The 26,821-nt window shown below is 39.1% G+C and overlaps 1 protein-coding gene and 1 long non-coding RNA gene across 9 annotated transcripts in view; one reads left to right on the top strand and one right to left on the bottom strand.

Moving 5' to 3' along the window:
* The window catches only part of SMARCA2 (SWI/SNF related BAF chromatin remodeling complex subunit ATPase 2), a 114,380-nt gene extending 99,919 nt beyond the window's left edge, over positions 1 to 14,461 (top strand). For all 3 annotated transcript variants that reach the window (XM_014881000.2, XM_088156229.1, XM_014881087.2), the window contains 5 exons: positions 6,185 to 6,290; positions 7,499 to 7,600; positions 11,594 to 11,726; positions 12,782 to 12,924; positions 13,565 to 14,461. In XM_014881000.2, the coding sequence (XP_014736486.1) occupies positions 6,185 to 6,290; positions 7,499 to 7,600; positions 11,594 to 11,726; positions 12,782 to 12,924; positions 13,565 to 13,600 (520 nt within the window). In that variant the 3' untranslated portion in view covers positions 13,601 to 14,461. The remainder of the gene's footprint in view (positions 1 to 6,184; positions 6,291 to 7,498; positions 7,601 to 11,593; positions 11,727 to 12,781; positions 12,925 to 13,564) is intronic.
* Positions 5,564 to 26,821, bottom strand: part of LOC148219852 (uncharacterized) — a 127,274-nt gene continuing 106,016 nt past the window's right edge. For 3 of the 6 annotated variants that reach the window (XR_015799368.1, XR_015799370.1, XR_015799369.1), the window contains 3 exons: positions 26,625 to 26,745; positions 12,639 to 18,786; positions 5,564 to 8,389 (listed from right to left, as the gene is read on the bottom strand). This is a non-coding gene — a long non-coding RNA (uncharacterized LOC148219852). Of the gene's footprint in view, positions 8,390 to 12,638; positions 18,787 to 21,186; positions 21,971 to 26,624; positions 26,746 to 26,821 lie in introns of all 6 variants that reach the window. The other 3 variants (XR_015799372.1, XR_015799373.1, XR_015799371.1) reach the window with 3 other exon arrangements.

The following is a 26,821-nucleotide window of genomic DNA, read 5'->3' as shown; positions in this document are numbered from 1 at the left end:
CGATTTTGTTGCAATTACTTCTTACACCCTTGTACCTTGTTCTAACCTTTCACACTAAAACACCTGTTTAGAAGAGAGCAAGTTGCAGAGCATCAGTCCAACATTATTGTCACACATTTTTCCAGTTCACACACTTTTTGTCTTTCTTTCGCTATAAAATTAGGAATGCCCATAGAAGTTAATGTCTTCTAATCATATGTTATGTATGTTACATTTTCACAAAACAAAATCAAAGAACCACAGATTGGGTCAGTTTGGGTGGGACTACAGCAGGTCATCTAGTCCAGCCTCCCTGTTCAGACAAGGTCATCCCAGGGCACATGACACAGGGTTTCTCCAGACATTTCTTGAATGTCCAGTGAGAGAGACTCCACAGTCTCTCTGGGCAATCTGTTTCAGTGCATGGTCACCCGCACAGTAAAGCAGTTCTTCCTCATGTTAAGGTGAAACTTTTCTGTGCTTTGGTATCTGCGTGTTCCTTCTCATCCTATTGCTTGGCACCACCAAATCAGTTTGGCACACAAAACGTAGTTTGCATGTCTGCTTAACATACTGTAGCCTTTTGAAAGAAGGGACAGTTATTACTTCCTATAGCTTTTCTTTCAGAATAAGGAATTTTTATGCCACATTTGAGCCACAGCTGCTGATCTGCATCATACGCATGCAGGCTTAGTCTCCTAAATTGTATTTTTCCTCTTTATGGTTTATTTCAGAGGAAGACAAGCTGTAAGTGTAGCTTTCTTTTCCTAATTAAATAAATAAAAATAAATTAGAGAAAGCAGAGAAAATGAGTGATATTTCATCATGGCAGGATTAGGGAAGTGCTGGTCCCTCTGTAATTGGCACTAGTGAAGCCACACCTGAATTCCTGTGTTTTGGGCCCCTCACTTCTGAAGGATACTGAAGTGCTGGAGCGTGTCCAGAGAAGGGCAACAAAGCTAGTGAAGAGTCTGGAGCACAAGTCCAGTGAGGAGCAGCTGAGGAAGTTGGGTGTTTTTAGCCTGGAGAAAAGGAGGTCCAGGGAATGTGTTACTGCTTTCTCCAACTGCTGCCTGAGGTTCAGCCTCTTCTCCATGGTGACAAGTAACAGAACAAGAGGAAATGGCCTCAAATTGCCACAGGGGAGATTGGGACTGGATAGAGGGAAAAACATTGTAACAGTGCTCAGTCATGGGACCAGGACGCCTAGGGAAAAGTGGTAGAATCACTATCCTCAAGATAAAAGGTGTGAGGATGTGGCACTTAGTGGTAGACTAGGTGCTGGGTTAATGGTTCAGCTGGATGATATTACAGGTCTTCTTCAATATCAATAATTCTATGATTCTGTCATTCATACTTTGCAATCCTTAAGCTTCCTTACAAACCCACTGTTTTCTTCTGCTTTATGTCAGAATTTAATGTTTCCTGTCTGGGTAGCAGTTTGATACTACCACTAGTTTGCGTTAACTTTGCATAGATAGCAACAGCTGAATTGAAGAGTCCGAGGATGCTTATAGCTCTATTCCATACAGTGATTTAGTTTGTCCCCTACCTGCCTTCTGATATATTCATAGATTTAAAGCAAGGACTTGGATGATATACCAATTAACTTTACAAAGTCTTCTCTTGGTATAAGGTAGCTGTTGAGTACATTCAAATAAGAATAGAAAAAAAAGGAAGGGTGGAGTTTTTGTGCCTTGTGCCTGCTTGGCAAGAGTCTGCTCCTATCTGTGGTGCTCAGCATTTTGATGACACAGCTCAGGGAGAGAGTATTTTCTCTGTACGGGAAATGGATTTTATTCATAGCCTTTCATCTGTTTTCTTAAGTTGCCAGTTTTTAACTGTTTTAAAATGGAGAGTAACACAGCCATTACTGATCTAACTAGTAATTAATTATGCCAACTGGTACTCCTGGGTATTCAAACACACAAAGTAAATAATTTTTACTTATATCCAAGCCCAAGTTACAGAGTACAGAGCCATACATCAGATCCGGGGATTACGTATTTAACTTTTTACCCACTTCCATTTCAGTGATGGGAACAGTTTACCATGTACTACTGTAGTAAGTTCCAAACAGGGACCATTAAACACTAATGAAAATTAATCATGTGCCTATACAGTTGCTATGTCAGCTCTTGCAATTCTCCTCTCCTACATTCACTTTTCTTTTAAACACCATCTTTGTAAGTTGCATTTGTTGCAAAGTTGCGGTTTTCAAGCCATGGTTCTGTTAGTGAGCATGCTGACTTGGGCAAGCATGCAGGACTCTGCATTCTACCCACTCTAAATTGAATTTCATTGTTTGTTAAAAGTTTGAAATTTGCCAGAAATACAAGAACATATTGCAGTTTCAGCTTCATAGTTATCTCTCCTTTTGATTCCAAAGGAGAAAGAGTGTTGGTAGTAGCATACTTTTTACACGCCTGTGGCAGCTTGTTTCTGGACAAATATTGCCAAGGAAAACAAATAGAAAAGGAGCTTCATACAAATGAGGTTCCTGTATGTCATTTCACCAAAGACAGTACTAACTAAAAGGGTGGAATTATATGCTTGTATGCACCTTGCAAGCAGTTTGACAGAAACAAGAGAAAATCGGAAACATTGCACACAGATATTTTTTTAAGCAAAAATATTTTCTAAATAAGTAGTATTTCTTAATTCTTTTTTAACGTGTGCAGTATATAAGTGTTTTTAATGTGAGCACACATGGGACTAGCATGTTGAGCTGATGCAGTAGCAATGAACTGTCACAGTTCTTTCGCAGTCAGATCTTTTAATTTATTCTGGTCCTTCTTCCTTTCAGCACGTAGCCTGCTAGTTGCTAGGCAACCATAAGTGATTTTTTTTCCTTTTACTGCACATGATTTTTATGTGGTAGTTGTTGTGTTTATTATTTTCTAATTACATAAGTGGGCAATAGGATTAAAATCAGAGTTGCATTAATAATTACTAATTCTCATCTACCATATCCACAACACAGCAATTTGAGATTGTTAGAAAACATCCCATTCATTTATAGTATGGATGCACATACACAATGGGAGTGCAAGATGGTATTTCATTGTGAGAATAGGTTTTATGAAAATGATAGAACAGAATAAGCTGTTATTGATCTGACTAGACAAAATCAGGTTGTAGTCTTCTGTCATGCCCTTAATGCTTTTTCTCTCATGGCCTTAAATGATTTTCAGTAATTAATTACATCAAGCAAAAGCTTGAGGGTTTTCTATGGCATTCTTAGTTTAATAGAATGTGTAAACAAACCACGGTCGGTTGTTTTTGGACCTGGAAAATAGAATATTGCTGTTTAAGAATTTATGAGTTGTATTTTTAATATAAAATACCATATAAGGGTGGGTGTATGGATGTAAGGAGAAAAGAATACAGCTGTGAGATTAAAAGCTATAATCATTAGGAGCTATTTCAGTAGGACAGATAGGCTAAATATGCCTTAAAATATGATCAGAATTAGTTTATTAGTGGCTGTTTCCATTCTACTGAAGTAATTCTCTTCAGTATTAGATTCTAAAGCAAAGTTGAAGAAACCCAGAATCAGTGGTTCAGTAATTTTACTCAGATAGAAATTTCTTTTAAGGCCACTGAAATAAAACACATCAGTGATAGTCCTTCTGTACAGCTAATCCATACTGACACTGTACCAAAGTGCAGGTAAGTTACAGTGTGCTGTGTACTGGTGCAACAGGATACTGCTTTGTTTTGCTTTGCTTTCCTCAGGATCAGTGCCTTGCATGTATGAGGTGTGCGCTGATCATTTACTGAATAGCTGAATTCCCCCTGGGCTTCTGTATAATGCTCCTAAGGAGTCTGAATGTTTTGCAGATACAGTACTTTTTCACAGCATTTTATTCTCATTTTATAAATAGGGAATAGAAACTTAAATTTTAAGATACCATTTGGTATCTTAAAATTTAAGAGAGATAAGTTTCTGGTTTTCATAGTGTTGTATATGTTCAGAAGAAATTCCACTGATCTTAGTTGCAGCTGTTACTGCTCAACACTTCCTTCTATGAACAATAAAAACAAATAAAAATTCAGTCCTCAGTTTTCAAAGGAATAGAAACACACATTAATTTACTCAGTTATGTAGAACGTATATAATGCATTGCTTTTCCTTGTATTGATTCCCTTCCTTTGAGAGGGCAGTGTGTGATGAAGACAGGTTCTCTCATGTAGCATGACATAGACCCTCACACAGGTCAAGAACAAGACTGGTGCTTTTAAATCCATTGTATAAATGCTTGGACAGGGCAAGTATGAAAGTAATGAATTTGTGAGTCCATACCAAAGGAGATGGTAGGTGCAGTGGCCAGAATTTCAATTATTTGCTGGCAAGAGAGAAATGGGTAGAACTTAGCTGTGACGGTTACCTGGACATTTTATGCTTTTTTCTATTTCAGTAACAGGGTTCTTCCTAAATAAATTAGATCTGTTGGGTGGAGTTGCTAGTAGCTGCTACTGAGGTTCTAGTGGTCTTTGTGGATATCTATCCCAACAACTGTATGAAGTACATGGACTTCACTGTCCTCTCCTGGGACAGGGATGCATCATATGCCCTCTGCCTTGTCTCACCTGCAGCAGCTGCACCCAGGAGTGTGTTCAGGTGTGTGCCAGAACCTTGCTGAGACCCAGGAAGCAGCTTGGCAGCTAATGCTGAGTATGCAAGGGCTGCTGCTGCCACTGCTGCTGATTAGCAGTCTGCTAATTAGAGTATTTACATTATTGTCCTCTGTGTTGGAAGGAACACCGTTGTCTCAGGACCAAACTGAGAACAGCAAAAAATCGTGGATTAGGTGAGCACCAGATAGTTAGGAAATGAAGAAAATCTGTTTATTTCTTCTTGTTCATTTATCTATCAGGTCCACAAAAAAAAAAATAGTACCTTCTCATATTATGTTACCTCAGGCATTAAGAAATGCATACTGTATAGCGGGCATTCATTACTTCCATAAAGAGCAGAGCTGTTGCCAGTTTTGTGCTTTTAATCGTCCTTATTCTCCATTGCAGAATTGCTGCTGTTAATCTTCAATTCAGTTTTAGTTTAATGTCTGGTAAGATCCTACACCATTCTGGACAGTGGTTGCAAGAGAAAGCCCAGGGGGAAACCAGTACTTGGTAGCTTTCTTGCCTAACTCCTATGGAGTTAGGTATTCCTGAGATACTATCTGAAAATTCAGCTGAGTAAACAGGGCCTTTCTGGAGTGGCTGGGAGAGAATAAAGCATGTGAATGTGACCTGGGAAATGCTTGCAAATGCTGTTTGCAGTTCTTCACAGGACTGCTTTTTTCTGCTACACTATGAAAATTACATGCACATGGGGGAAGAAACTCAACCAAAAACAACACAAAAGCAACTAAACCCATAAGTGTCATCAGCACATTTCCTCTCAAGGTGACTTACAGCCATGTATTACTTGGAAAATGACAAATAAGAAGATTAAAAAAGATCCTCAATATGAAAGTGTTACAATAGCTATTAAAAGAGGATAAACAATGGGAAGTATGGGAATCTTGGAAAGTTTGGACACCTCTGAGTTACAGGCAATGTTCTGACAGTATAAAAGTTTTATAGAAAGTTTTATCACTTTATTTCAAATGAATGAAGTACAAATGACAGTAGTGATTTTCAATATAGTTGGAGTAATCTTCCCAGAAGCCCAACAGTCATCAATAGAAGTTACTCATTTTTTGTTGTTTTAACATCAAGGTAGTCTAATAGCAATCAGCATATAATATAATGGAAATCAGTGTGGTTTGCTATAATGAGGAATTACAAGACTAACTGTATAGTGATCAAGAAGACAAGAGTGACAGAAGGGAGAATTGCTAAAAATTACTGAAAAAAACCTAAGGAAACAGTAAGAATATATTCAGCAAAGAACTGTGGAATTCAGATGCAAATCCTGATTCTTTTTTCATAAAACCTCTTATACATATTCATCTCTAATGATGTTAGATATCAGTGACATTTTAATGATACATTAGGACAACAGTTTAAAATTTCAAATGTAAGTTCATTATCTGTACCAAATTTAGAAATCAGGGTTCAGGTTCTAATTCTTTGAAAGAAAAACTGTGATTTTATTCCATTATTTTAACTTTTTTCTTATTATTACATAGTATGTGTGTGTTTTGTGAGAAAGATGTAATAATTCTTTTCAGTATGGCTTTGTTTTTCTTAACAGTTCGGGACGGCAGCTAAGTGAAGTCTTCATTCAGCTTCCATCTAGGAAAGAGCTGCCAGAGTATTATGAATTGATTAGGAAGCCAGTGGACTTCAAAAAGATAAAGGTAAGGAATGGAGGAATTTTGGAAGTGGAGATTCCTCCATTTCTTTCTGTTTTACAGAAGGATGAGCATAAAGTTGTTTTTAAAATAACAATATGAATATTTCATGCCACCTGTATTGGTAGATTAGATTTTAAACATAGTTACGTCTCTTGTTTGTAATTTTGTTTAGTGTATATTGCAGTGTATCACTGTAATTTCAAGGCCAAATCAAACTACAGTAGTGTGACATGGATGACATCTCAGTGCCTTTTGCAAAAACCTAATTGTGAATCTGTCAACAGATTTGATAAAAACACGCTGTTGACAAAGATTTAATAGTTCTAGTGGAATAGTATACCCCCTATGTTTAAAATCATAGAACCATAAATATCCTGAGTTGTAAGGGGTGGACACATACCATCAAGTCCAGCTTCTGGCCCTGCACAGGACACTGCAAGAATCACACCATGTGCCTGAGAGCACTGCCCAAATGCATCTTGAACTGTCAGGCTTGGTGCCATGACCACTTCCCTGGGAAGCCTCTTCCAGTGCCCAACCATCCTCTGGGTGAAGAACCTTTTCCTGATATCCAGCCTAAACCTCTCCTGCCACAAATTCAGTCCCTTCCCTCAGGTCTTACCACTGGTCAGCGCAGAGAAGAGATCAGTGCCTGCCTCTGCACTTTCCCGCATAAGGAAATTGAAGACTTCAGTGAGGTTTCCCCTCAGTCTCCTCCTTTCCAGGCTGAAGAGACCAGATGACTTCAGCTGCTCCTCTTAGGGCTTCACCTTCTAGACCCTAGCCTCATATCTTGGAAGAGGGAGATCAGATCCAAACAGAGTTTAGTAGATGGAGTCTAAGGCACTTTGGGTGATGTCATAATTCTGTAACTTTCAATTGTGTTACAGCTACTGGGTTTCTTCATTAGAAAGACAAAACTGGAACTTCTTTTACCAAAAGAGCTCCATTGCTTTTAACCCTTACAGTTCACAAAGAAATTGCTTAATTTTTCCTTTTTTACCTTGATACATTTTTTGAGTAATACGCTGACAACATGGTTGAAGACATTCTATGTTTTAAACAGATACTTATCTAGATGCTTAGGTAAAATTTTTTAAGATAAAGCTTTTAATGCCTTGAATCAAATATTAATTCAGTTTCCTCTCTGCTGTTCTTTCTGCATCACTGCCCATCAATACTTGTCTTCATTTCCTCAACAAATGCAACAGGAAAGAATTCGCAACCATAAATATCGGAGTCTTGGGGATTTAGAAAAAGATGTCATGCTGCTGTGTCACAATGCGCAGACATTCAACTTGGAGGGATCTCAGGTCTGAATGAATTAATTTCTGTTAAACATACAGGTTTCCCCTACCTAATGTTTTTCGTGCTTGTTGATTATTATTTTTGTATATAAACTCTGTGTTAATTCCTACTTCAAGTGAAGAAAAATGGCCATATTTTTAGAATCCAGAATTCGCTGGACACTGCTGCAGTGTATACTTTAGAAAATTTGTTTTTAGCACTGATTCTGAGATCGGTTTTTTTCTGATCTGTGTGTACTTTAAAGCTGCAGTATTTGAATCTGTGGTAAAAAGGCGGTGTGTGGAGTGATACATCAGTTTAGGTTTTCCACAGTGAATACAGAAGTAGCAGATGTAACCGTACAGCTCTAGGACAGGATGTTGAGGAAATACATCATAGAAAGCTCTTCAGTTCTGCTAATGAAAGATAAAAATTAAAGCTTGTCCATCCATAAAGATGTGTATATGAAGCTTTTCACCCTCTGAAGCCTCTGTTTCTAATTTTTTTTATTGTTGAAAGGTCAGTGTCCATTTTAAGAAACAGTAGGAATAAATCCCAGAAGAGTCTCAGGTTTAGATGGCCAACTCAGACAGATATTTCGCACACGTTTGGGCTCAGAATTCAGAGCGGGGTGCTGATACAAAAGGAAAAACTATGAAATCTGGATTGCAGATACAAGACAGACATAAGGATAGGATAAGGAAGTTGTTCCACAACACAGTAAAACACAGTCTTGGTTGATTACTTTTGTAGATAAGATCCAAAAAGTGTGATGCAAACACCATATTCCATTGAAGCAGAGACCATGAAGACAGCTTCCATAACATGCAGAGATAAAAAAAAATGTTATTTGGAGCCTAAATAAAAATAAGCTGAAGGATGATGCTGCCAATAGCAAATGTTTCCTTAAAATCTCTAAACATTAGTGATAACATTTAGCTAAATTAGGGAGTTTATGTTAAATTTTGAGAATTAAAAATTAGTATGGAATTTATTATGAAGAATTGTTGGATTCAGTTCATCATTTAGTGATTATTTTTGATATCAAGAAAAAGAAAATATTATTTCTGTAATATGTAAATGCGATTTTTTACTGTCTTCAGTTACATGGAAACAACTACAAATAAATGAACTGAAAATATTTGTAAAAGTAATTATGGTAGAATGCTTGGGACATAGTTTTGCTACATGTCCAGATTTAAATTTTCAGTTTACTGCTTATTCGTATAGCAGTAAAATGGCTATAAGTACCTAATTTTAACAAGAGGGGGGAAAAGTGAAGGAAAGTTAATAACAGAAAGTATAACTGAGATTTCAGAAAATGGTGGAAGTTGGTAAAAGAGGAGATAAAAAGAGGTAAAGAAAAAGCAGTAGTGAAATGGGAAAAATAACGAAATTATTCACATCAGAATGACTCAGCCTGCTTATGGAAAACTGGTCTCTTCTACCTGAGACAGTAGAATTGAGGGGAATAATGCTGGGTGGATAGAAGTGTTAGTAGTTATTGCTACTCTGTTTGAAAATAACCTAACATGAATCAGTGTTGCAGTACTACTTTCTGTTCCAATGAATCAACATTAATTAACAGACCTAATATTACTTTTTATACCATAAAGCCAAAATATTGTGTATCTAAGTTCCTTTTCTTTTTGGTTTTTTTTTTTCCTGTAAAGTTCTCACACCATTCATTTTGATTTCCCCTGAGTTGCAGGACACTTCTGCTGTAGTCTTCCAGTTTCCAGACTTCCTTGATACCTTGTGTTCTTTGTTACATTTCTGGTCTACCTTTTCTCTGACATACCAATTGACTTCAGTTAATCAGATTATTAGTGTGTGCACTTATAACAAAAGGGCTAATTCAGGTAGTTGTTTAAGCACACAATCAACTTCACAGAACACAGAACACTACAAGTATTCTGTTAGTGTGGTGCGTGCTGCTTTTCCTTGGAGCAAAGCAGTTCCATCTGAGATGGAAGCTTATTCAGGGTTTTCAGGGATAGAAGGACTTGAAGTGTTAAGGCTTTTGTCCTCAATGGAATCTCAGTGTTTTGTAAAGCCTTTCATGTTGTAACAGTCAAATGACAAACAGATGTGTACAGGGTTAAAAATGCTTGTGTGTCTCTTCAAACGGAGGATTTCTCATGAATGTTGTAATTTGTTGTGAAGTTATTTTGTTGTTGCTTCTCCCTTTGTGAAGGAAGTTCTAATGTCATTGTTGCTTGCTTTTTAGAAACCTGGGTTTCTGTTAAAATAATAAAATTTTGATTTGCACAGTTGTTCATGAAGTAGCCCCATGGGTGTTTTTGAATATCAAAATAGATAGGTATATTACAAATAATTTCACATAAAGGTTGTTAAAATAATTTTTGAAGCCCCTGTATTTCATTTCATTGGGAAACTGTTTGAAAGTCTGGGTCACATTGATGCCCTAAATATGTAGTGGCCAGCATTGAAAAAACAAAATGTTGTACAAGTCTTTAATTCTTTTTGTCTTAAAAAGTGTTTTTGTGAGAAAGACCAGAAGATTAGTTGAAAGAGCCATTCCTAAGAAGAATTGAATTTGTTAGGCTTATGTATAAGAAAAATAAATAGTTCTCAAGAGGAACTTGGCAGGTTCTATCAATAGCTGACTTGAAAAGAAGTACGTGTAAGAGAAAGTCAATTGTTATTTGACTTTAAGGAAGGACGTTCTGGAGTCTTACAGCTCACTAATGTCATAAGACAGGAGAGCAGCCTTCTCAAAACACTCATGATTATTTTTTATGGAGAACAGATATATAAAAATTTTACCACGATTGAGAGCAGCCAAACATCTGAAAACAAAAAGCACAGAGGAATTCACAGAATGGGGAACGATCCACAGTGAAAGGCAGTGTTTCAAAAAAAGCACTTGGTGGTCAAGTGAAAAAAACAGGAATTGGCTATTTCATGTTAAGTATTCTGAATAAACTTTTTCTAATTCAGCTTGTCGAATCCACGAAGAATTAGAGCACTTCTATCACGTTTAGCATACAGACTGCATAATGGCAGCCAAAAATACTTCCATTATCTTTTTCACAAATATCTAGTGTCTCTTTATACAAAAAAGTGTGTCATTTAGACAAAGGAGTGGAATGACAGACAGGCAAGTTAGATGATGATGATAATGACGATGATGATAAAATCAAATGCAGTCTTTGACTCTGTACTTTTCTAGTAATTAATCTTAATTGTTTAGTGCTGAACTGTGCAGTGCTTGTCTTCTGACTTTTTACAAAACAAACCACACAAGGTCACTTGTTCAGGTGATGACAAAGAATCAGATACTCAGCAACACAACGAGATTTTTACTGTGTTAGTTTAAGAAATGTGTTTCAAGCCAAAAGTAGTCACTCTTGAGAGTCCCCTCATGCTGGAGGTTAAAGAGACAATCTGATGTACTCAAGATACTTTGGATACTACAGAATGTTTGAGAGCACATGTTCAATTTAGAGCAAGCCCTAATTTTTTTCCAGTTTTTTTAGATCTGAGACAAAGGAAGGGATGAGCTGCTTGAGATAAATTATTTTCCTTGTAGCCTCTTTGGATTTCAGAAAAAAACTAAAGATAATTAAATGAGGGTTAGCTATTTGTCATTATTAACTGTATTGCCAGACGATAACCCATGTTTTAATTAACATGCTTACTGCTGAAGTCTGTTCCTTTGGCAGGTTTTCAAGGGTATTATGATCTGATGAAAATGTACAATAGTTCCTATGGTAGTAGTAATACATTAGTAGAAAAACATTAACTAAACATTTTAGATGTAATACATTGTAAGAGTTGTTTGTTTGCAGCTCACTACTTACAAATTTCTTCATTTAGACCATGAAGAATAAATGTTGGTATTTCTCATACAATTCATGCAACAGTCATTATTACTTCATATTTGAAAATGCCATGCACCCTGTAGACTTTCATTGGAAATTTAGGTCTATGCTGTGAATTTCTGATTCTGCTTGACTTCATGGTTCTGACAGAGATTTGTACCTGTACTGTAGATCTATGAGGATTCCATTGTTCTTCAGTCTGTGTTCAAAAGTGCACGACAGAAAATAGCCAAAGAAGAAGAAAGTGAGGATGAAAGCAATGATGATGAAGAAGAAGATGAAGAAGAAGAATCGGAATCAGAATGTGAGTCCCCTGCTAGATACTGACAAGGAAATAGATCTGGGGATGGAAGAGCAGGTTTTGCTGCTTCTGCATGGAGACTGATTATAAGGTTCTATTTTCCATTGGTGGAAGTATAAGATTGCTTGAGTGTAACATTGTTTTGGTCTTTCAACTGGGCATTCTTTTTTACTTCTATTTAAACTATTCTTAATCTAGAAACAAATCATAGAGGTGCTTTGTGGGTGGTCATAATTGTTTATAAGCCCTTCAGGGCTAGTTCATGCTGTATTGGCAAGTGGTCAACCTTCAAGCATGATGTGATGTACAAAGTTCATCACATGGTTAAGAACGAGATGATGTTGAAAACACTTTTCAGTGTGACAAGGACTAAGTGAACCTCTGATTGTTTCAGAATGCTCATTAAGTCCCTGCAGATTTGGAAACATGATGAAGTGAAAAAGGATGGATTCCTTCATTGCACTTTGTGCCATCCAGTACATCTATCCAAATTCCAGCTACCCCTTTTCAATGGTTGCAGAAGGTGTAGTACTTAGCCCAGAGCTACCCTTCCAAGTGTGTCACACATTTTGTGCTAAAGCATGCAAATCCAGTAGCTCATTTGGAAATGAGTGGATACTCTGGAATCAGAATAACATGTTCTTTAGAAACGTATCAACTCAAAATTCACCAGTAACCTCCACATTGCATTTCTGTACTTAAAAATACAAAAAACGTCTGTTTATACAAAGGCGAAAACATTTCTGTCGTAAGGAAGAAAATATTTTTAAATCTATGTCTTCTCACAGGACCATACACTACCTGTGCACACCATACATTGGTGTATGGATGCATATGGTTAGCTTAAAGTTAGTCTTTATAGCTTAATATATATTATTGTTAAAACTACTAAAAACGAGAAATAAAAGCAAATACCTCTTGCTTTCCACAGTCCATGTAAAGTCAGAGGGGAATGCCTTTACAGGCCGCTGCCAGAGGTGAATTTCTGTGAATAAAAGACAGCATTTAAAGCTAATAAGTGCATGTTACATTAATGTACGCTGTTGAACTTTTTGCAGCAAAATCAGTGAAAGTCAAAATCAAGTTAAATAAGAAGGATGAAAAAGGTCGGGAAAAAGGAAAAGGCAAGAAGAGGCAAAGCAGAGCAAAAGCCAAGCCTGTCGTGAGTGATGATGATAGTGATGAGGATCAAGATGAAAATGTAAGTTTTGTTCAGTGAGACTGTGGAAGTGGTTGCAGTGATTGCGTCTCTGCCCTGTCCTGCTTGCTGTCAGAATTCTCAACTATTCATGCTTAAGCACATATTTAACTTGTAGTGATCATCCTGGGAGAATTGGGTGGGGGTGTTAACTGTATCTTAGTGTGCTTATGAGATCTGGTCCCAGTGCTGGAAGACAAGAAGTCTAAGAAGTTTGGATCTTACTTCTTCGAGCTGTTCCTACATTCATTGAACCTTTAAGTCTCATGGTCTGTTCACTTTTGTCCACAAATGAAAAACTTACAGCTTGATTATTTTTTACCTTTTTTTTAGCGGGTGCTTCTATTATTGCAACAAATGAAAGTAGATGTCTTCCCAGTTGTTTCTATATGTCTGGATAGAAAGAAAGAGCTGGTGTTTCCTGATTCTCTGTCTTCCCTCTCTAAAGAAGTCTACAGCAATTAGATGAAATTTCATGAAAAAGAAATAGTAAATAACACAGTACCTTTCTTCAGGCTATCTTGATTTGTCAGCTTAATTGTCATATTTCTTCTTCATACTTCCTTTTATTTTTCCTTCTTTAACAAATTCCACAGAATAGCTGGAAAGAATTTCTGACTTGTCTTGTGTCTCTTACCTCTAGGACCAGTCGGAAGCAAGCGGAAGTGATGATGAGTGATCCATAGGGTTTATTTTCTTGGCAGAACTGACCCCTTCCCCTTCTCTTCTCTTTTCTCTTATTTTACACCCAGTGAATTCTTTTTGTCAAATAGACATCGGGTTGTTTCTGTATTCTCATTCTCTATAAATTAGCTTTAGGATAGTGCCAGACAAACATATGATATCATGGTGTAAAAAAGGCAAAAAAATGTAACATATTGTGACCAAATGGGCCTCAAAAAACAACAAAGAAACCTTTTGAGGGGAAATGTGGGTTGATAGTATATTTCTATCGGCTGATTTTGACTTGGTAATGGTTTGATTGTGCCTGGTTTCATCATTTGATAAGGTTTTTTTCAGTGGCATCAGAAAGGCAACAAAAAAAAAGTCTTTTGTAGCATTGATAACCAGGAGAAGTCATTAAAAGCCACTGGTTATTTTATTTTTCATCAGGCAGTTTTCAAATTTTTTATTTGTCCTGTATTGGTTTTTTACACTGTGGTACATATATGCGACTTTGTTTAATAGCTTATAAATGTTCAGTAGTTAGCTTTCATACACCTTGCCCCATATAAGTTTTTCCACTTTATGCTTGATGATCTTCCAAAAAAGGCTTTTTGAATTGTATCAAATTTATGTCTACTGTAAACTTTGCTTAACTTTTTTTTTCTCTATTAAAGAAGTTGGTTTTAAAATGCTATTGAATATTGCAATCTATATAGTGTAATGTATGGCTTCTTTCATCAGACTGATCTTTTATGTTACCAATGTGGATTATCACCTTTTCCCTAAAGTGTACTTAATCTTTGCTTTCTTTGCACAATGTCTTTGGTTGCAAGTCATAAGCCTGAGGCAAATAAAATTCCAGTAATTTTGAAAACTGTGGTGTTGTTGTTTTCCTAATATAGAGATAATTCAGTTCAATAGATGCAGTCTTTTGTTACAAGTTCCACAAAAATACTTTTATAGGAGCAACGAGAGGGCAGGAGTGTCTCCTGTGGAGAGGTCCGCTTTGGTCCTTCCTGGATGTAGAATTCAAATATCATAGAAATATCTTCTGAGATGAAGAGAGAAGATAGGCAATACATGTTAAAGAATAATAAAATTGAAGTAGTAGACTGATACCTTGAAATAAAAGCATAATTAATTACTTAATTACAATTGAAGTGATAAAGCAATAAACTTTTTTTTTGTCTTTCAGGAAATGTATGTCCATATGCCTTAGTGGGCATGAATACAATTAGTTCTGCAGGCAGCCAGCCCACCCATAAATCAGTTTATTTAGAGTCTTATCTTGAGGTATCACAGTGGTGATGCAGTAAGTTGTGGAAGTGTAAACATTTGAACTATATATTTGCAGTTAGCAGTACTGCTCTGCAAAATCAAAACTTAGATTTGAACATATATTGTGTAAAAAATGTACAAGCCTAGAAGCCTCTTTGTAAACAGAACATTTCTTTGTTCCGTGAACTTCTGAGAGTGTGTCTGCAATAAATCTCATCATACTGCCTTGTAGTATGTTAACTGCCTCAGATTTTTGTAGCTCATTTGAAAAGTGATCAGTAAGTTGGACTGGTGCCCATTTGTTTATATTAGCCCTGCACTGAGAGAAGAGAGCTTTGTTTAGCTCGAAGAATTTCACACGTCTTATTCCTAGTGTGTGCCCCATCTGAATGGAAGACACAGTATTTCACAGAGAGGTTATCAGAGACTCACATTGATGATACCAGTGTCTGAAGCAGCATTGCAAAGAAAAAAGTCCTGGTGGACACCAAGTTGAACTTGAGCCAACAATGCATTATTTAGGCAAAGAAGGTATCCTGGACTGTATCAGGAGGAGTGTTGCCATGAGGTCCAGAGAGGTGAAACTTGCCCTTAGCTCAGCACTGGTGAGATATATCTGCAGTGCTGTGGCCAGCAGTGGACTCCAGTTGAAGAGAAGACATGGACATACTGGAGAAAGTCCAGCAAAGGGCCACTGACACAGTTAAAGGACCTGGAGCATATGACATACAGGGAGTCTGAGAAAGCTGGCGCTGTTCTGCATGAATAAGAGTAGGCTCAAAGGCACCTTGCTGATGTGAATTAGTGTTGGGAAAGGGAAGGTGAAAGAAGGCAAAGCCAGGATCTTTTCAGGACAGGACCAAGAGACAATGGGCACACACTGAAACACGGGCAGTCCCTATGAATATTGTGAAACTTTTATTATGAAGGTGACTGAGCCCTGGAACAAATTCTCCAGAGAGCTTCTGAAGTCACCTTTGGAGATTATTAAAAGGCACTTGGACATGCCCTTCTTGAGCAGAGGGATTGGACCACATGACCTCCAGAGGTGCCTGCCAGTAGTCCTTCTGTGATGCAGGATAGTTTAGTTTTCTGTGACAGTTTCTCCAGACCATAGAGAAAAGTTATTTTTTCACTGCAAAATGAACCAAGTCTACTAACCTGTTACACATGACACAAAGCACGTGGCAATAAGCTCCAGTCACTGCTGGCCTGTACTGGATTTTAACTGCCAACTTGGATATAAAAGGCACAGTATCACATTACCCATCCCCAGAGTCTCTGATGACTTTGCAGTGACCCAATTTCATTTATTTTTCAAGAACTCATTATTTGCAGATGAGCATTTAGCTGGATAATAAAAATTAACTAAGAAGATACAACATTTCTGTTGAAATTGAAAGTAGCTTTGGGTTTGGTCAATAACTGTAAGTCATATGATAGCAGTTTGCATGAAGAAATACAATTAAATTCCTAGCTGCTGGTTCTTTTATCATGTTTAAGTAATTTCAAAGTATTTTCAGTTTCCTCTCTGAGTTTCAGAAAACCCCCAAAAGACCTGCAATTATTTTTCAGCATTAAAGTAAGGTAGATTTAGGATGTAAGCCATGCTTACGCTTCCACTGCAGTTGGTCCTGTTATTTTGCTTAGGATTTGAGTTCATTTCTACCAGAGTAGAATTTTAATAGTTATCTTGCTGTTTCTCTGTATGAATTTACTGTATTTTTCAAGATGAGTTGTTTTCCTGGCAATCTTAGCACATTATGAAAAAGAAAGGTATTGGAAAAATGGTTGTCATGTGTAACTTTCCAAATTGTGTACCAAAAAAGGAGACAACTTAAGGTACATATGTCTGTGTTTAAGATGGAACTATTTTCTCTTTTACAGAATTCCCTCTCTAGTACAAAGTGACTAGCAATACACTTGAAATACCTTTTGGACTGTACACAGAAAAAAAGCACAATGCTACAGTCCGTACTGAGGAACTTTAGCTCATTTCCTGCTGTAATTTCAAAAACAGTGTAATAAAATTGGAAATAGTGTCACTTGGGCTCTGACGAAGATTAGCAAAGTGCAGTAGATAGCAAGATGCTTTCTTGATGCATTGGTATCTCCTGGGAAGTAGGCAGCAGTGTAAGTGGGCCAGATGAAAAACATTTAACATCTTTTATACATTTCATATGCTATTAATAATATTCCTTTTACCCTCACATCTTCTGAAAGAAACAAAGAAAATACAGAATTTTTTTACTCGTTGAGATAAATGGCTTCTTCCTTAAATGTGTCTGGTCTTCAGTGCAAAGTTTCTTTCACTCCCTCAGCTCATGAATGAAGCTTGCAACTCAGTAATTTTGGAGGCATAAAGTCACAGCAAATGCTGCCACAGCCTCTGTGCACACTGAGACAAAGGCACAGCTGATGCTGTGGTAAGCCTCAAAGTTGTGTGCAGTTATTGAGCTGTTGATACATGCCCAGCCCTGTCAACTATCTAAGCATTAATAGCTCTGTTAATAATGCCCAACCTACTGTCACTTTTTCATGAATGCTTGGATGATCAGGTTTACCAAACACATAGTCTAGACTAGAAAAGAGGACACAGAATATTAAAAACAAAGTTAGTTTTTTATAAATGGATTTTTAGGCTGGTGTCTTGCTTTCCTCTCTGTTCATCCTCTGAAAAATCTCTGAAATATTTAAAATTCCTATAGTTTTTGAATAGGGACTTCAGGTGTATTCTGAAACATGGGTTCACAAAAGGAGCTAGCGAAAGTAGTTTATGTGGTTGTTTTGACCTTAAGAAAGAAGAGGAAGTAGGTTCAGGGTAGGCAAAGAGGTGAGGGATACACAGTTTTGACTCTTTGTAGTTGACTTGTGTATCATTTGAGGAGTCAGTCATCCCTAATCTTTCTGTACTGAAAAAAGGTGTAGAAGGTAGGTGAGAAAAAAGCAATAAGCAAAGGGTGTGAAACAAGTCACCAGTCAGTATTTACCTAATTCTCTTTTGATGAAACTGAACATTCCATTCAGTGGGGACAGAACTTTAGGACTCTGCAGCCGTATGATTGATTAAACAGCAAGGGCCATGTTTGTACAGGGGATAACTTTGTTAATTACATTGAAATGAAAATGCCATGAAGGATTATCCAGAGGCAGCCTGCCTATTCTCCGTGAGGAAAGTCAGAAAGTGTATTTTATTCAACAGTTATTCAAACATGGTATAAAGCAAACGTTAACTGGAAGATGGTGCATCACTCTCTTATTTCCCCTTAAAAGCCAAGGGCTCAAGTGAGAGCAGGTTGGTGCAGACATACCATTACTTCTTTCTCATGCAGAAGTCACTCCTGCTTTCCAGATGCTAGTCTTTGTCACTCCATTAGCTTGATGAGGATTGTCAGTGTGGCAGTGTTTACCATATTTTTGGCTCTACATTCACACAGCGATGGGTATGCTGAAGAACATGTTGAAGTCTGCACCTTGATCAGACACTGTTACGTATTCTCCTGTCTTTATTATAAAGAGCTTGTATTTCAATCTGTATGGTGTTTTTCCTTCCCTGTTATATTTGTGACCACAGCAGACACAGTAAGAACAAAATTCTTATCCAATTAGATGGTGACAGCTTCTGTTTTCTTCCCCTGCATGCCAAGTTGCTGTCAAAACAGCTTGAATCAACAAATTACTGCAATGTGATTATGTTTTCAGAGGGACCGGAAAAGTTGTATTGAAGATATATACACAAGACAAGGACCATTTTCATGACAATTTCCAATTTAGGTAGCTGCTTGCTGGGTTTGTTCTTTGGTATTCAGTGTCATGTTTTCATGCACAATCCATTGTTGTGGTGGCATACACTGATGTTTCATTAATTTGTGTCTTTTGGTGACATAAAGGGTTAAAGCTCTGTATTGCATCATCTGCCACCTGCAAATACAAACTTCATGTCAGCTATTCTCAATCCAAGACATAAAAATAAAATCGCAAGAGGACCCAATACTAAAACATTAATTCATTGCAAGTGAAAGAAAACTACTACATGTTTAATGTAAATTTTTTTTCTCTGAAACAGACATGGCTTCTGGTAAAGGTGAATTTGTGTTCACGTATATTATTTGTATTATGGTTTATACTCCTATTTTACAGTACTAGTCTCTGTTATGTGCATTCTCCCCTTGGGCTTCCAGCATAGCTTCTATTTTCTCTGTCACCTTCCATTGGAATAAATTTTGTATGTACTTGAGTGCCTTACGGACTTAAAGACGTTAGTGCTCAGTTGTGCAGCATTACTTCCCATCTCCTTTGTCACTGTAACATGTAATGAGAAAGAGAAGAAGGAGGAAGAAGGCATTGTCTGACGATTCACTTTGAATTTCACTTTTTCTGAGACCAGGACGCCTTGTTTCTATTAATGCTGTTGTCTGATGGTATAACCCTAGGGACATGTCAGTGCTCCTGCACTTCTAAAAGTTTATTTGAGCCATTCCTATGGTCAAGGAAGAAAGCAGTGAAGCTGAGCATGTCTGACAATCTGCAGATGAACAAAAGATGGTAAGTGTTCCATGTCAGTGCACTTAAGCACTCAGAAGTAAATAGGTATTTAAAACTTGGCAGTTAATTTCATCTGTATAAGAGGCAGTCTTACCAAGGCAAGAACATTTTACTTCTGCTTTAGAAAACCTTACGAGACCAATTTCCACTGCTGTATCACTTCACTTAATGTAAATTTTTGTTCAGTTTCTTCATGCCATCTTCTATCCTATTTTTGTGTGATAGTAAAGATTTAAGTCATAGTCATTTTGAGTCATTACTGGAAAATCATTCATACTGGAGGTTGGCCAGTATGATGCCCATCTTCAAGAAGGGTCAAAGATCAGGGGAACTACAGACCTGTGAGTCTGACCTCAGTGCTGTGGAGGTTTATGGAGCAGATTGTCTTGAGTGCCATTACACAGCATGTCCAGGACAACCAGGGGATCAGGCTCCATCAGCAGAGGTTTGTGAAAGGCAGGTTCAGCTTAAGCAGCTTGATCTCCTCCTTTGTCAGGGTGACCCACCTAGTGGATAAGGGAAAGGCTATGGACATCATCTAGCTCGACTTCAGTGCCTTTGATAGGGACTCCCACAGCATTCTCCAGGAGAAGCTGTCAGCCCATGGTTTGGAGAGGTGTTCTGGGTAAAAACCTGGCTGGGCCAGGTTCTGGTTGGGCCCAGAAATTGGTGGTGCATGGAGTTACATCCAGCAGGTGGCCAGTGGTGTTCCCAGGGCTCAGTACTGGGGCCAGTTCTGTTTAATACCTTCATCAATGACCTGGATGGGGGGGACTGAGTGTCCCCTCAGTCAGTTTGCAGATGACACCAAGCTGGGTGGGAGCATTGATGTGCTGGAGGGCAGGGAGGCTCTGCAGAGGGATCTGGGCAGGCTGGATCATGGCCCAAGCCCAGTGGTGTGAGGTTCAACAAGGCCAGTGCTGGGTCCTGCCCTTGGGTCACAGCAACCCCAGGCAGTGCCACAGGCTGGGGCAGAGTGGCTGCAAAGCTGCCCTCAGGAAAAGGACCTGGGGGTGCTGGTGACAGCAGCTGAACATGAGCCAGCAGTGCCCAGGTGGCCAGGAAGGAACTGGATGTGGCGCTTAGTGCCATGGCCTAGTTATGGTTAAGGTTGGACTCAATTATATTAGAAGTCTTTTCCAACCTTAATGATTCTACGATTCTGTTATTTTTTTCACTATTTCTAGGGAATCTGGAGGATGCGCAGATCTTCAGCAGGATCCATACCAGAATCAAAGTACATTGCAGTAGTGATTGCTCTGAGATGGATAGCTTAAACAAACAAACAAACAAACAAACAAAAAACAGAAAAGAAAAATGAAGAGGCAGCTTGTTCTAAATCTGGTGGGTTGATTATTTCTGCTTATGGGCAAACTAATTGAAAAGGCTATTACTGTCTCTTTTTCCAAACTCAATTCAAAGCATCCTCCCTGTTCCCAGAACACAAATGTCAGCCACCAAGCTGTAGGTTAAGGGGAGAAGCTTCAATTTGTTCTTCACAACCACTCAAGTGATGGATTTTTTTTTTTCTGCCATGCAGTGATTATCTCATTCTGACTACCTCTGGGGCTCATGCTTTTTATCTTTTCCAACTGTGCCATTTCAAAAGTTCTCACATGAGAGACATTGCTGGAAGCATAACCATGAAACTTCAGTGCACTTTTTTTAACCTTATTAATAGAGAGAGCTACAGAAAATACCCTTCTGCAAAGGCTGCATTCACCACTGGTGTAAACATTTTCAGGAAGGTCACACATGTATTATCTTTTTGCTCACCGAAGGGCTGGAATGTATGGAGCTCACAGCTGTCAATGTCACAATTGCGGGCTTCAGGGTAAGGGGCAAATAATCCAGATGTCATCATGGGAGTCTGCTGTAGACCATCCAGGACAATGATGCTGTGAATTACTCTTTGAGGAACTAAGAGACACCTCAATCAACTGCCCTTGCTCTTACGGGGGATTTCAACTTGGTGGACGTTAGCTGGGAACCACACAGCTGGCACAAACAGGTCCAGAAGATTTGTAGAACACCTGGATGACCACTTCATACAGATACTAAGAGAGCTGGCTAGGAAAGAATGCTGTCCTTGATTTGTTGCTTGCTGAACAGAGAGGGTTGTGTTAGTGAAGAGGAGATTGGTGGCCATCTTTACCACAGTGACCATGAAGCAATCAGGCTTAAAATCTCTGACAGAAGGAAAAGCACCAGCAAAACCTCAACTCTGGATGTGAGAACAGCAGACTTCAGACCGCTCAGGGAGTTAGTGAGCAAGGTACCCTGGGAAAATGCTTCCACAGGTGCTGAGATGTGTAAATGCTGGTCACATTTTAAGCACTATCTTCTAAGGACACAGGAGGAGACAATTCCCAAATGTCAGAAGTCAAGCAGGTGAGGCAGAAGATGGCTTGGCTGAGCAGGAATCTTCTTTGGAAGGTAGAGCAAAAAAGGAAGCGGTAGGCTTGGCAGAAGCAAGGTCAGGTGACGTGGGAGGAACAGAGATGCTGCTCACCAATGCAGGGAGAAAATCTGTCAGGCTGAAGCTCAGCTGGAGTTGAAGCTGACCACAATTGAGGGGGACAAGAAAAAGAGGGGCTTAAAATGCATTAATAGCAAAAGACAGTGGAGAAATAACATCATCCTGTTACAGGATGAGGATGGTCACCTCACAAACAGGGATATGGGCATACATGGCAGAGATATTTAATGCTTTCTTTGCCTCTGTCCTCAATGCCAGTGATGGATTAAGGGGTCCCGGTGCCCTGAGCTGGAGTACAGCAGCTGTGACAATGGTCAAGTTCTCTGTAAGTCTGTAGGGCCCAATGGAATTCATCTGAGAATACTCAAAGAGCTGGCTGATGTCATGAAACGTTTCTCAACGATTTTGGAATGAACTTGGGAATCCAGATAGGTCCCAGTTGACTGGAAGCTGGTTGACGTCCCAGTTTTCCAGAACAAGAAGGATGAGCCTGGAAACTCCAGGCCTGGCAGTCTCACTTGAGTGACTGGCAAAATTATGGAGAATATTATTCTAGGAGCTATTGAAAAACATCTGAAGGACAAAGCAGTCATCAGTCACAATCAACGTAGGTTGTCCTGCTTGTCCAAATTAACTTACTTTGTTTACAACAGAGTAACCCACCTACTTAATCAAGGGAAGCCAGTTGATGTAATCCCTTTGGATTTCAGTAAAGGTTTCAATACTCTCCCTCATAGTATTCTTGTGGGCAAAATGTCCAGCACACAAGTGGGTAAACACACCATGTAATGGGTGATCAGCTGGCTGATGGGCTGAGCACAAAGCGTTACAGTGAAGGGGGTGGCATCAGGCTGGTGACCTGTCATTAGTGGGGCTCCACAGGGCTCCTACTTAGGAGTTCATAAATTACTTGGATGCAAGACTTGAAGGGACATTATCTAAGTTTGCAGATGATACAAAATTGGAGAGGAGCTGTTGACTACTTTGAAGGCAGGTAGACCTCAATGAATTAGAGGGCTGGGAAATTACCAACCATACGAAATTCAGCAAGGGAAAGTGGCGGATTCTGCACCTGGGTTGAGGCAACCCTGGATGTACAGACTGGGGAATGACATGCTGGAAAGCAGTGCCACAGAAAGGGACCAGTGGGTTCCAGTTGATGGCAAGTCGAACATGGGCCAGCAGTGCCCTGGCAGCCAGGAGGGCCACCTGTGTCCTGGGGAATCTCAGGCACAGCATCACGATCTGGGCAAGGGAAGGGATTGTCCCACTCTGCTCTGAGCTGGGGCAGCCTCACCTCCAGTGCTGGGGACAGCTCTGGCTGCCACAGTGTAAGAGAGATACAAAACAATTGGAGAGTGTCCAAAGGAGGATTACGAGCATGGTGAGAGTCTTAAGGGGAAACCCCAAGGAGCAGCTGAGGTAATTTGGCTTGTTCAGGGTTGAGGAGACTTGAGGGGATACCTCACTGCAGTTACAACTTCCTTTTGAGGGGAAGGGGAGGGGCAGGCACTGATCTCTTTTCTGTGGTGACAGTGACAGAACCTGAGGGAATGACCTGAAGTTGTGTCAGGAGAGGTTTAGGTTGGATATCAGGAAAAGCTTCTTCACACAGAGGGTGTTTGGGCACTTGAACAGGCTCCCCAGGAAAGTGGTCACCAAGCCTAACAGAGTTCAAGCAGCATTTGCACAATGCTCTCAGGCACATGGTGTGATTCTTGGGGTGAGTTGGACTTGATGATCCTTGTGAGTCTCTTCCAACTCAGCACATTCTGTGATTCTGGGATATAATCCCTGGAGTGAAAATTAATTCAAAGCAGCTCCTCTAGATGAACATGATTCCCTGTCTGAGGCATGACAGGGGCAGCTCATGCCCTTTCAGAGCTCAGGTGAGCGCAGCCATCTCATTCCCACCCATGACATCCCTGCTGAATTCAGCAAATAGCCTTACTGGCCATTCTGCCTGTGTCACTATTCCTCAGATGAGAGAGCTGCCTGTTTCCTCCAGACTGTTTTTTTAATAGCCTAAATTTCTGTCTGATAGAGATTTCTGGCCCTTGGAAGCAGTCACTACCTCACTGGTAACAGAGAGTCGCAACTGGCTTCCTCAGTGCTTTCAAAGAGTTCCAGGAGAAGTCCATGTCATGCTTTCACTTTCTATTGCTTGCTGCTGTAGATCTTTAATGTAACTATGTGATCAATCAAAGATGCATCAGGTGAATCACAGACACTAATCCTACAAAATAGCAAAGGTGCCATCTACACTGTGTAATGGTGTCTCTCATCTCTAGCTACCTCACCTTTCTGAAATCCATCAAGTATTCAGCTGGAGTCGTTCAGCCTTTGGAGCCACTGAGCAAAAAGCAATCTCTAGTTATTTTAAACTAAATGAGCTTGCACAGTGAAACGTTTTTAATTCATTCCAGAATTGTTTCTGTCTAGGCACAGGATGAACAAATGCTATGCCAAACAGTGACAGCTTCACGAAAAGATAACTTTAAGTTCAGAAAAATACCTACCATACAGAATTCACAATTATCTTTTCAAAAATAAGGGATTATTTGTATGAGACCACTTTGCTGCTCAAAAAGAGAGCAGTCATCTGAGAACTAGCCTGTTCTCAGAGACTGTCTCCAGCACATCATGCATCCTAACCTCCTGTCATCCCTCTCAAACATCAGCCACCACCTCGGTCTTTTGGTATACTTTGGAATAAAGCACTGGGATCCATCACATGAGAGGCCTTTTTGAGCCTAACAAGGTCTAACAGTATACCATGTGATGTGACTACAGCACTCAGTCTTGAAAAACGCTGCAAAGATAAACGTGACATTTCAGTCTACTTTTTTAAACCTTAAAGTTATGTAAATGTATAAACATAGTCTTCTGTGAAAAGTGTTAAGTATTTTCAGGAAGGTCACACATACATTATCTTTTTGCATGTTCACTGGTGGGGCTATTTTTCCTCCTAGTTTTTCCTGAAAATACACTCTATCTCACATAAATGTACCAATTGCCTTCTGACAGCTTGAACGCCCAGTAGTCAGTGCCAAGGTTCGCACTGGACTCAGCTGTATCACAGGCTCAGAGTATTCTGAGTTGGAAAGGACCCACAAGGATCATCAGTCCCACTCTGAAGTTCATGGTCAGTACAGGGATCAAACCTGTGACCTAGGCATTATTTGCACCATGCTCAACCAACTGGCAGCAAACCATCAACTGTGTCTTAAATCATCCCTCTTTGCGGAGGATTGAATTTTTGAGATGTTAGAAAGCAAGGACAAAATTACTTTCCTACGGCCAAATCTGGGGAGATTTCTCAAGAAAAATGAAACTCAGTAAGTGAGGAATGAGTAGAAAGTTTCAAAGACACCTATTCTCACAATAAAGTAATTTTTGAGATCTCTACTGAAGCATCTCTTGCTCTGTGACACAGAAATTAATTTCAGCCTGATGGCAGGCCTTACAGGCACCATTGGAGGGCTATGAGGAGCCACATTAGTTTGTGAAGCCTCTGAAAGCCACCTCTGGCCAACATGGTCTTTCCATTTTAGCAAGGAGGTGCTTCATCACTGAAGACAGCACAAAGAAATTTGCTTTCTCAAGCAACTGATCTTGACCAGATCAAGCAGCCTTTGCCAGAGGGGCTCCAGCCTGGCAGACAGGCAGGTAGTATTGATACTAAATTAAATCCCTGGTCCTATCTTTGTAAGTCTTAATGCTTGCATAGATTATTGCAAATTGCAAACAGAATGTTTGTTGTGGGAGGTACAGGGTTGAATTTTAATTTTTTGCTTGTAAATGATTGGGTGCCCATGAAAATATTTCCAAATCTGAATGAGACACACCACTGTTACAGGCTGTAGGAATATATTGTTCTTTAGGCCCTTCAGTCATGGATCTTTTTAGATGTCTAATGCATCAATCAATTGTCAGGTTTGCACTAAGGTACAGAAATTCAACAGGAATTTGAGTTACACTGTCAATACCTAATGTAAACAGCAAGCAGATGACAAAATAGTAGTGGTCCTTGTCTGAATAAATCCAGATTTAGCTTATATTTCCTCCAGCTGGAGCTGAAACTACTTTTAAGCTACCAGGTTGCAGATCTTATTATTGTTACTTGGAAACCTGTAGTAACCTGTTTTTATTTATATTGAACAGTACTTTCTTCTAATTCACAGCTACATGACTGCTCCTACTTTCATATGAATCTTATATATGTGGTCCTTCACTTTGTCTTTCTCCTGTGTCATTTGCAGACTCAGAAAACAGCTTTGGAAGGCAACTGTCTGTGGCGAGGGTTAAAGTTTGGTTTGGGACTGGGACATAGGCTGTCCCAAGATGAGTGCTGTGCTCTTGCCAGCTCACATGCTTCAGCAGAGTTTTTCTGGATCCCAAAAGTTCTGTCCAAAGTACCCCAAGGTTTGAAAACTAGTATTTCAAAGATATAGGAGAAATGGGAAAAATAATAGTCAATTAAGTTTTTTTTAAAAGCACTCTCTTAGAATACTTACTTAAAGGTATTAAAAATCTATTACAATAGGAAATTGGAATATTTACATGCATGTATAAGCCCTATTAGTTAATCATCTTGCTCCACCCTGGATACCAGATTTACATCCTTTCCTTCTCTCTGCTTATACTTTTTGCTAAAAACCATGAAATTTAATTTCCCTTCTTAAGCGGCTATGAGCTTTTACAGAGTTCATTTTGACTGATTCTTCTCATTTACCTTCTTTCCTCTCAAATCATCAGAAGACAGTTGTAGCATATGATGCTGGGTCAATATGTCAGGCTTTCCTAAGTGGACAGAAATCCTTTGCTGCTACAACTCCAGATATTCTGACACATCCCTGAATAAAAAAGAAAAAAAATTACAGCAGAACTGCCAGAGACATTTATACAGTCAACATGAGCACATACAGACTG

This window comes from Sturnus vulgaris, chromosome Z, assembly GCF_052056855.1.
Source record: "Sturnus vulgaris isolate bStuVul1 chromosome Z, bStuVul1.hap1, whole genome shotgun sequence".
NCBI lineage: Eukaryota > Metazoa > Chordata > Aves > Passeriformes > Sturnidae > Sturnus > Sturnus vulgaris.
The sequence above is the reverse complement of the archived record's forward strand: the minus strand, read 5'-3'. Positions and strand labels throughout refer to the sequence as shown.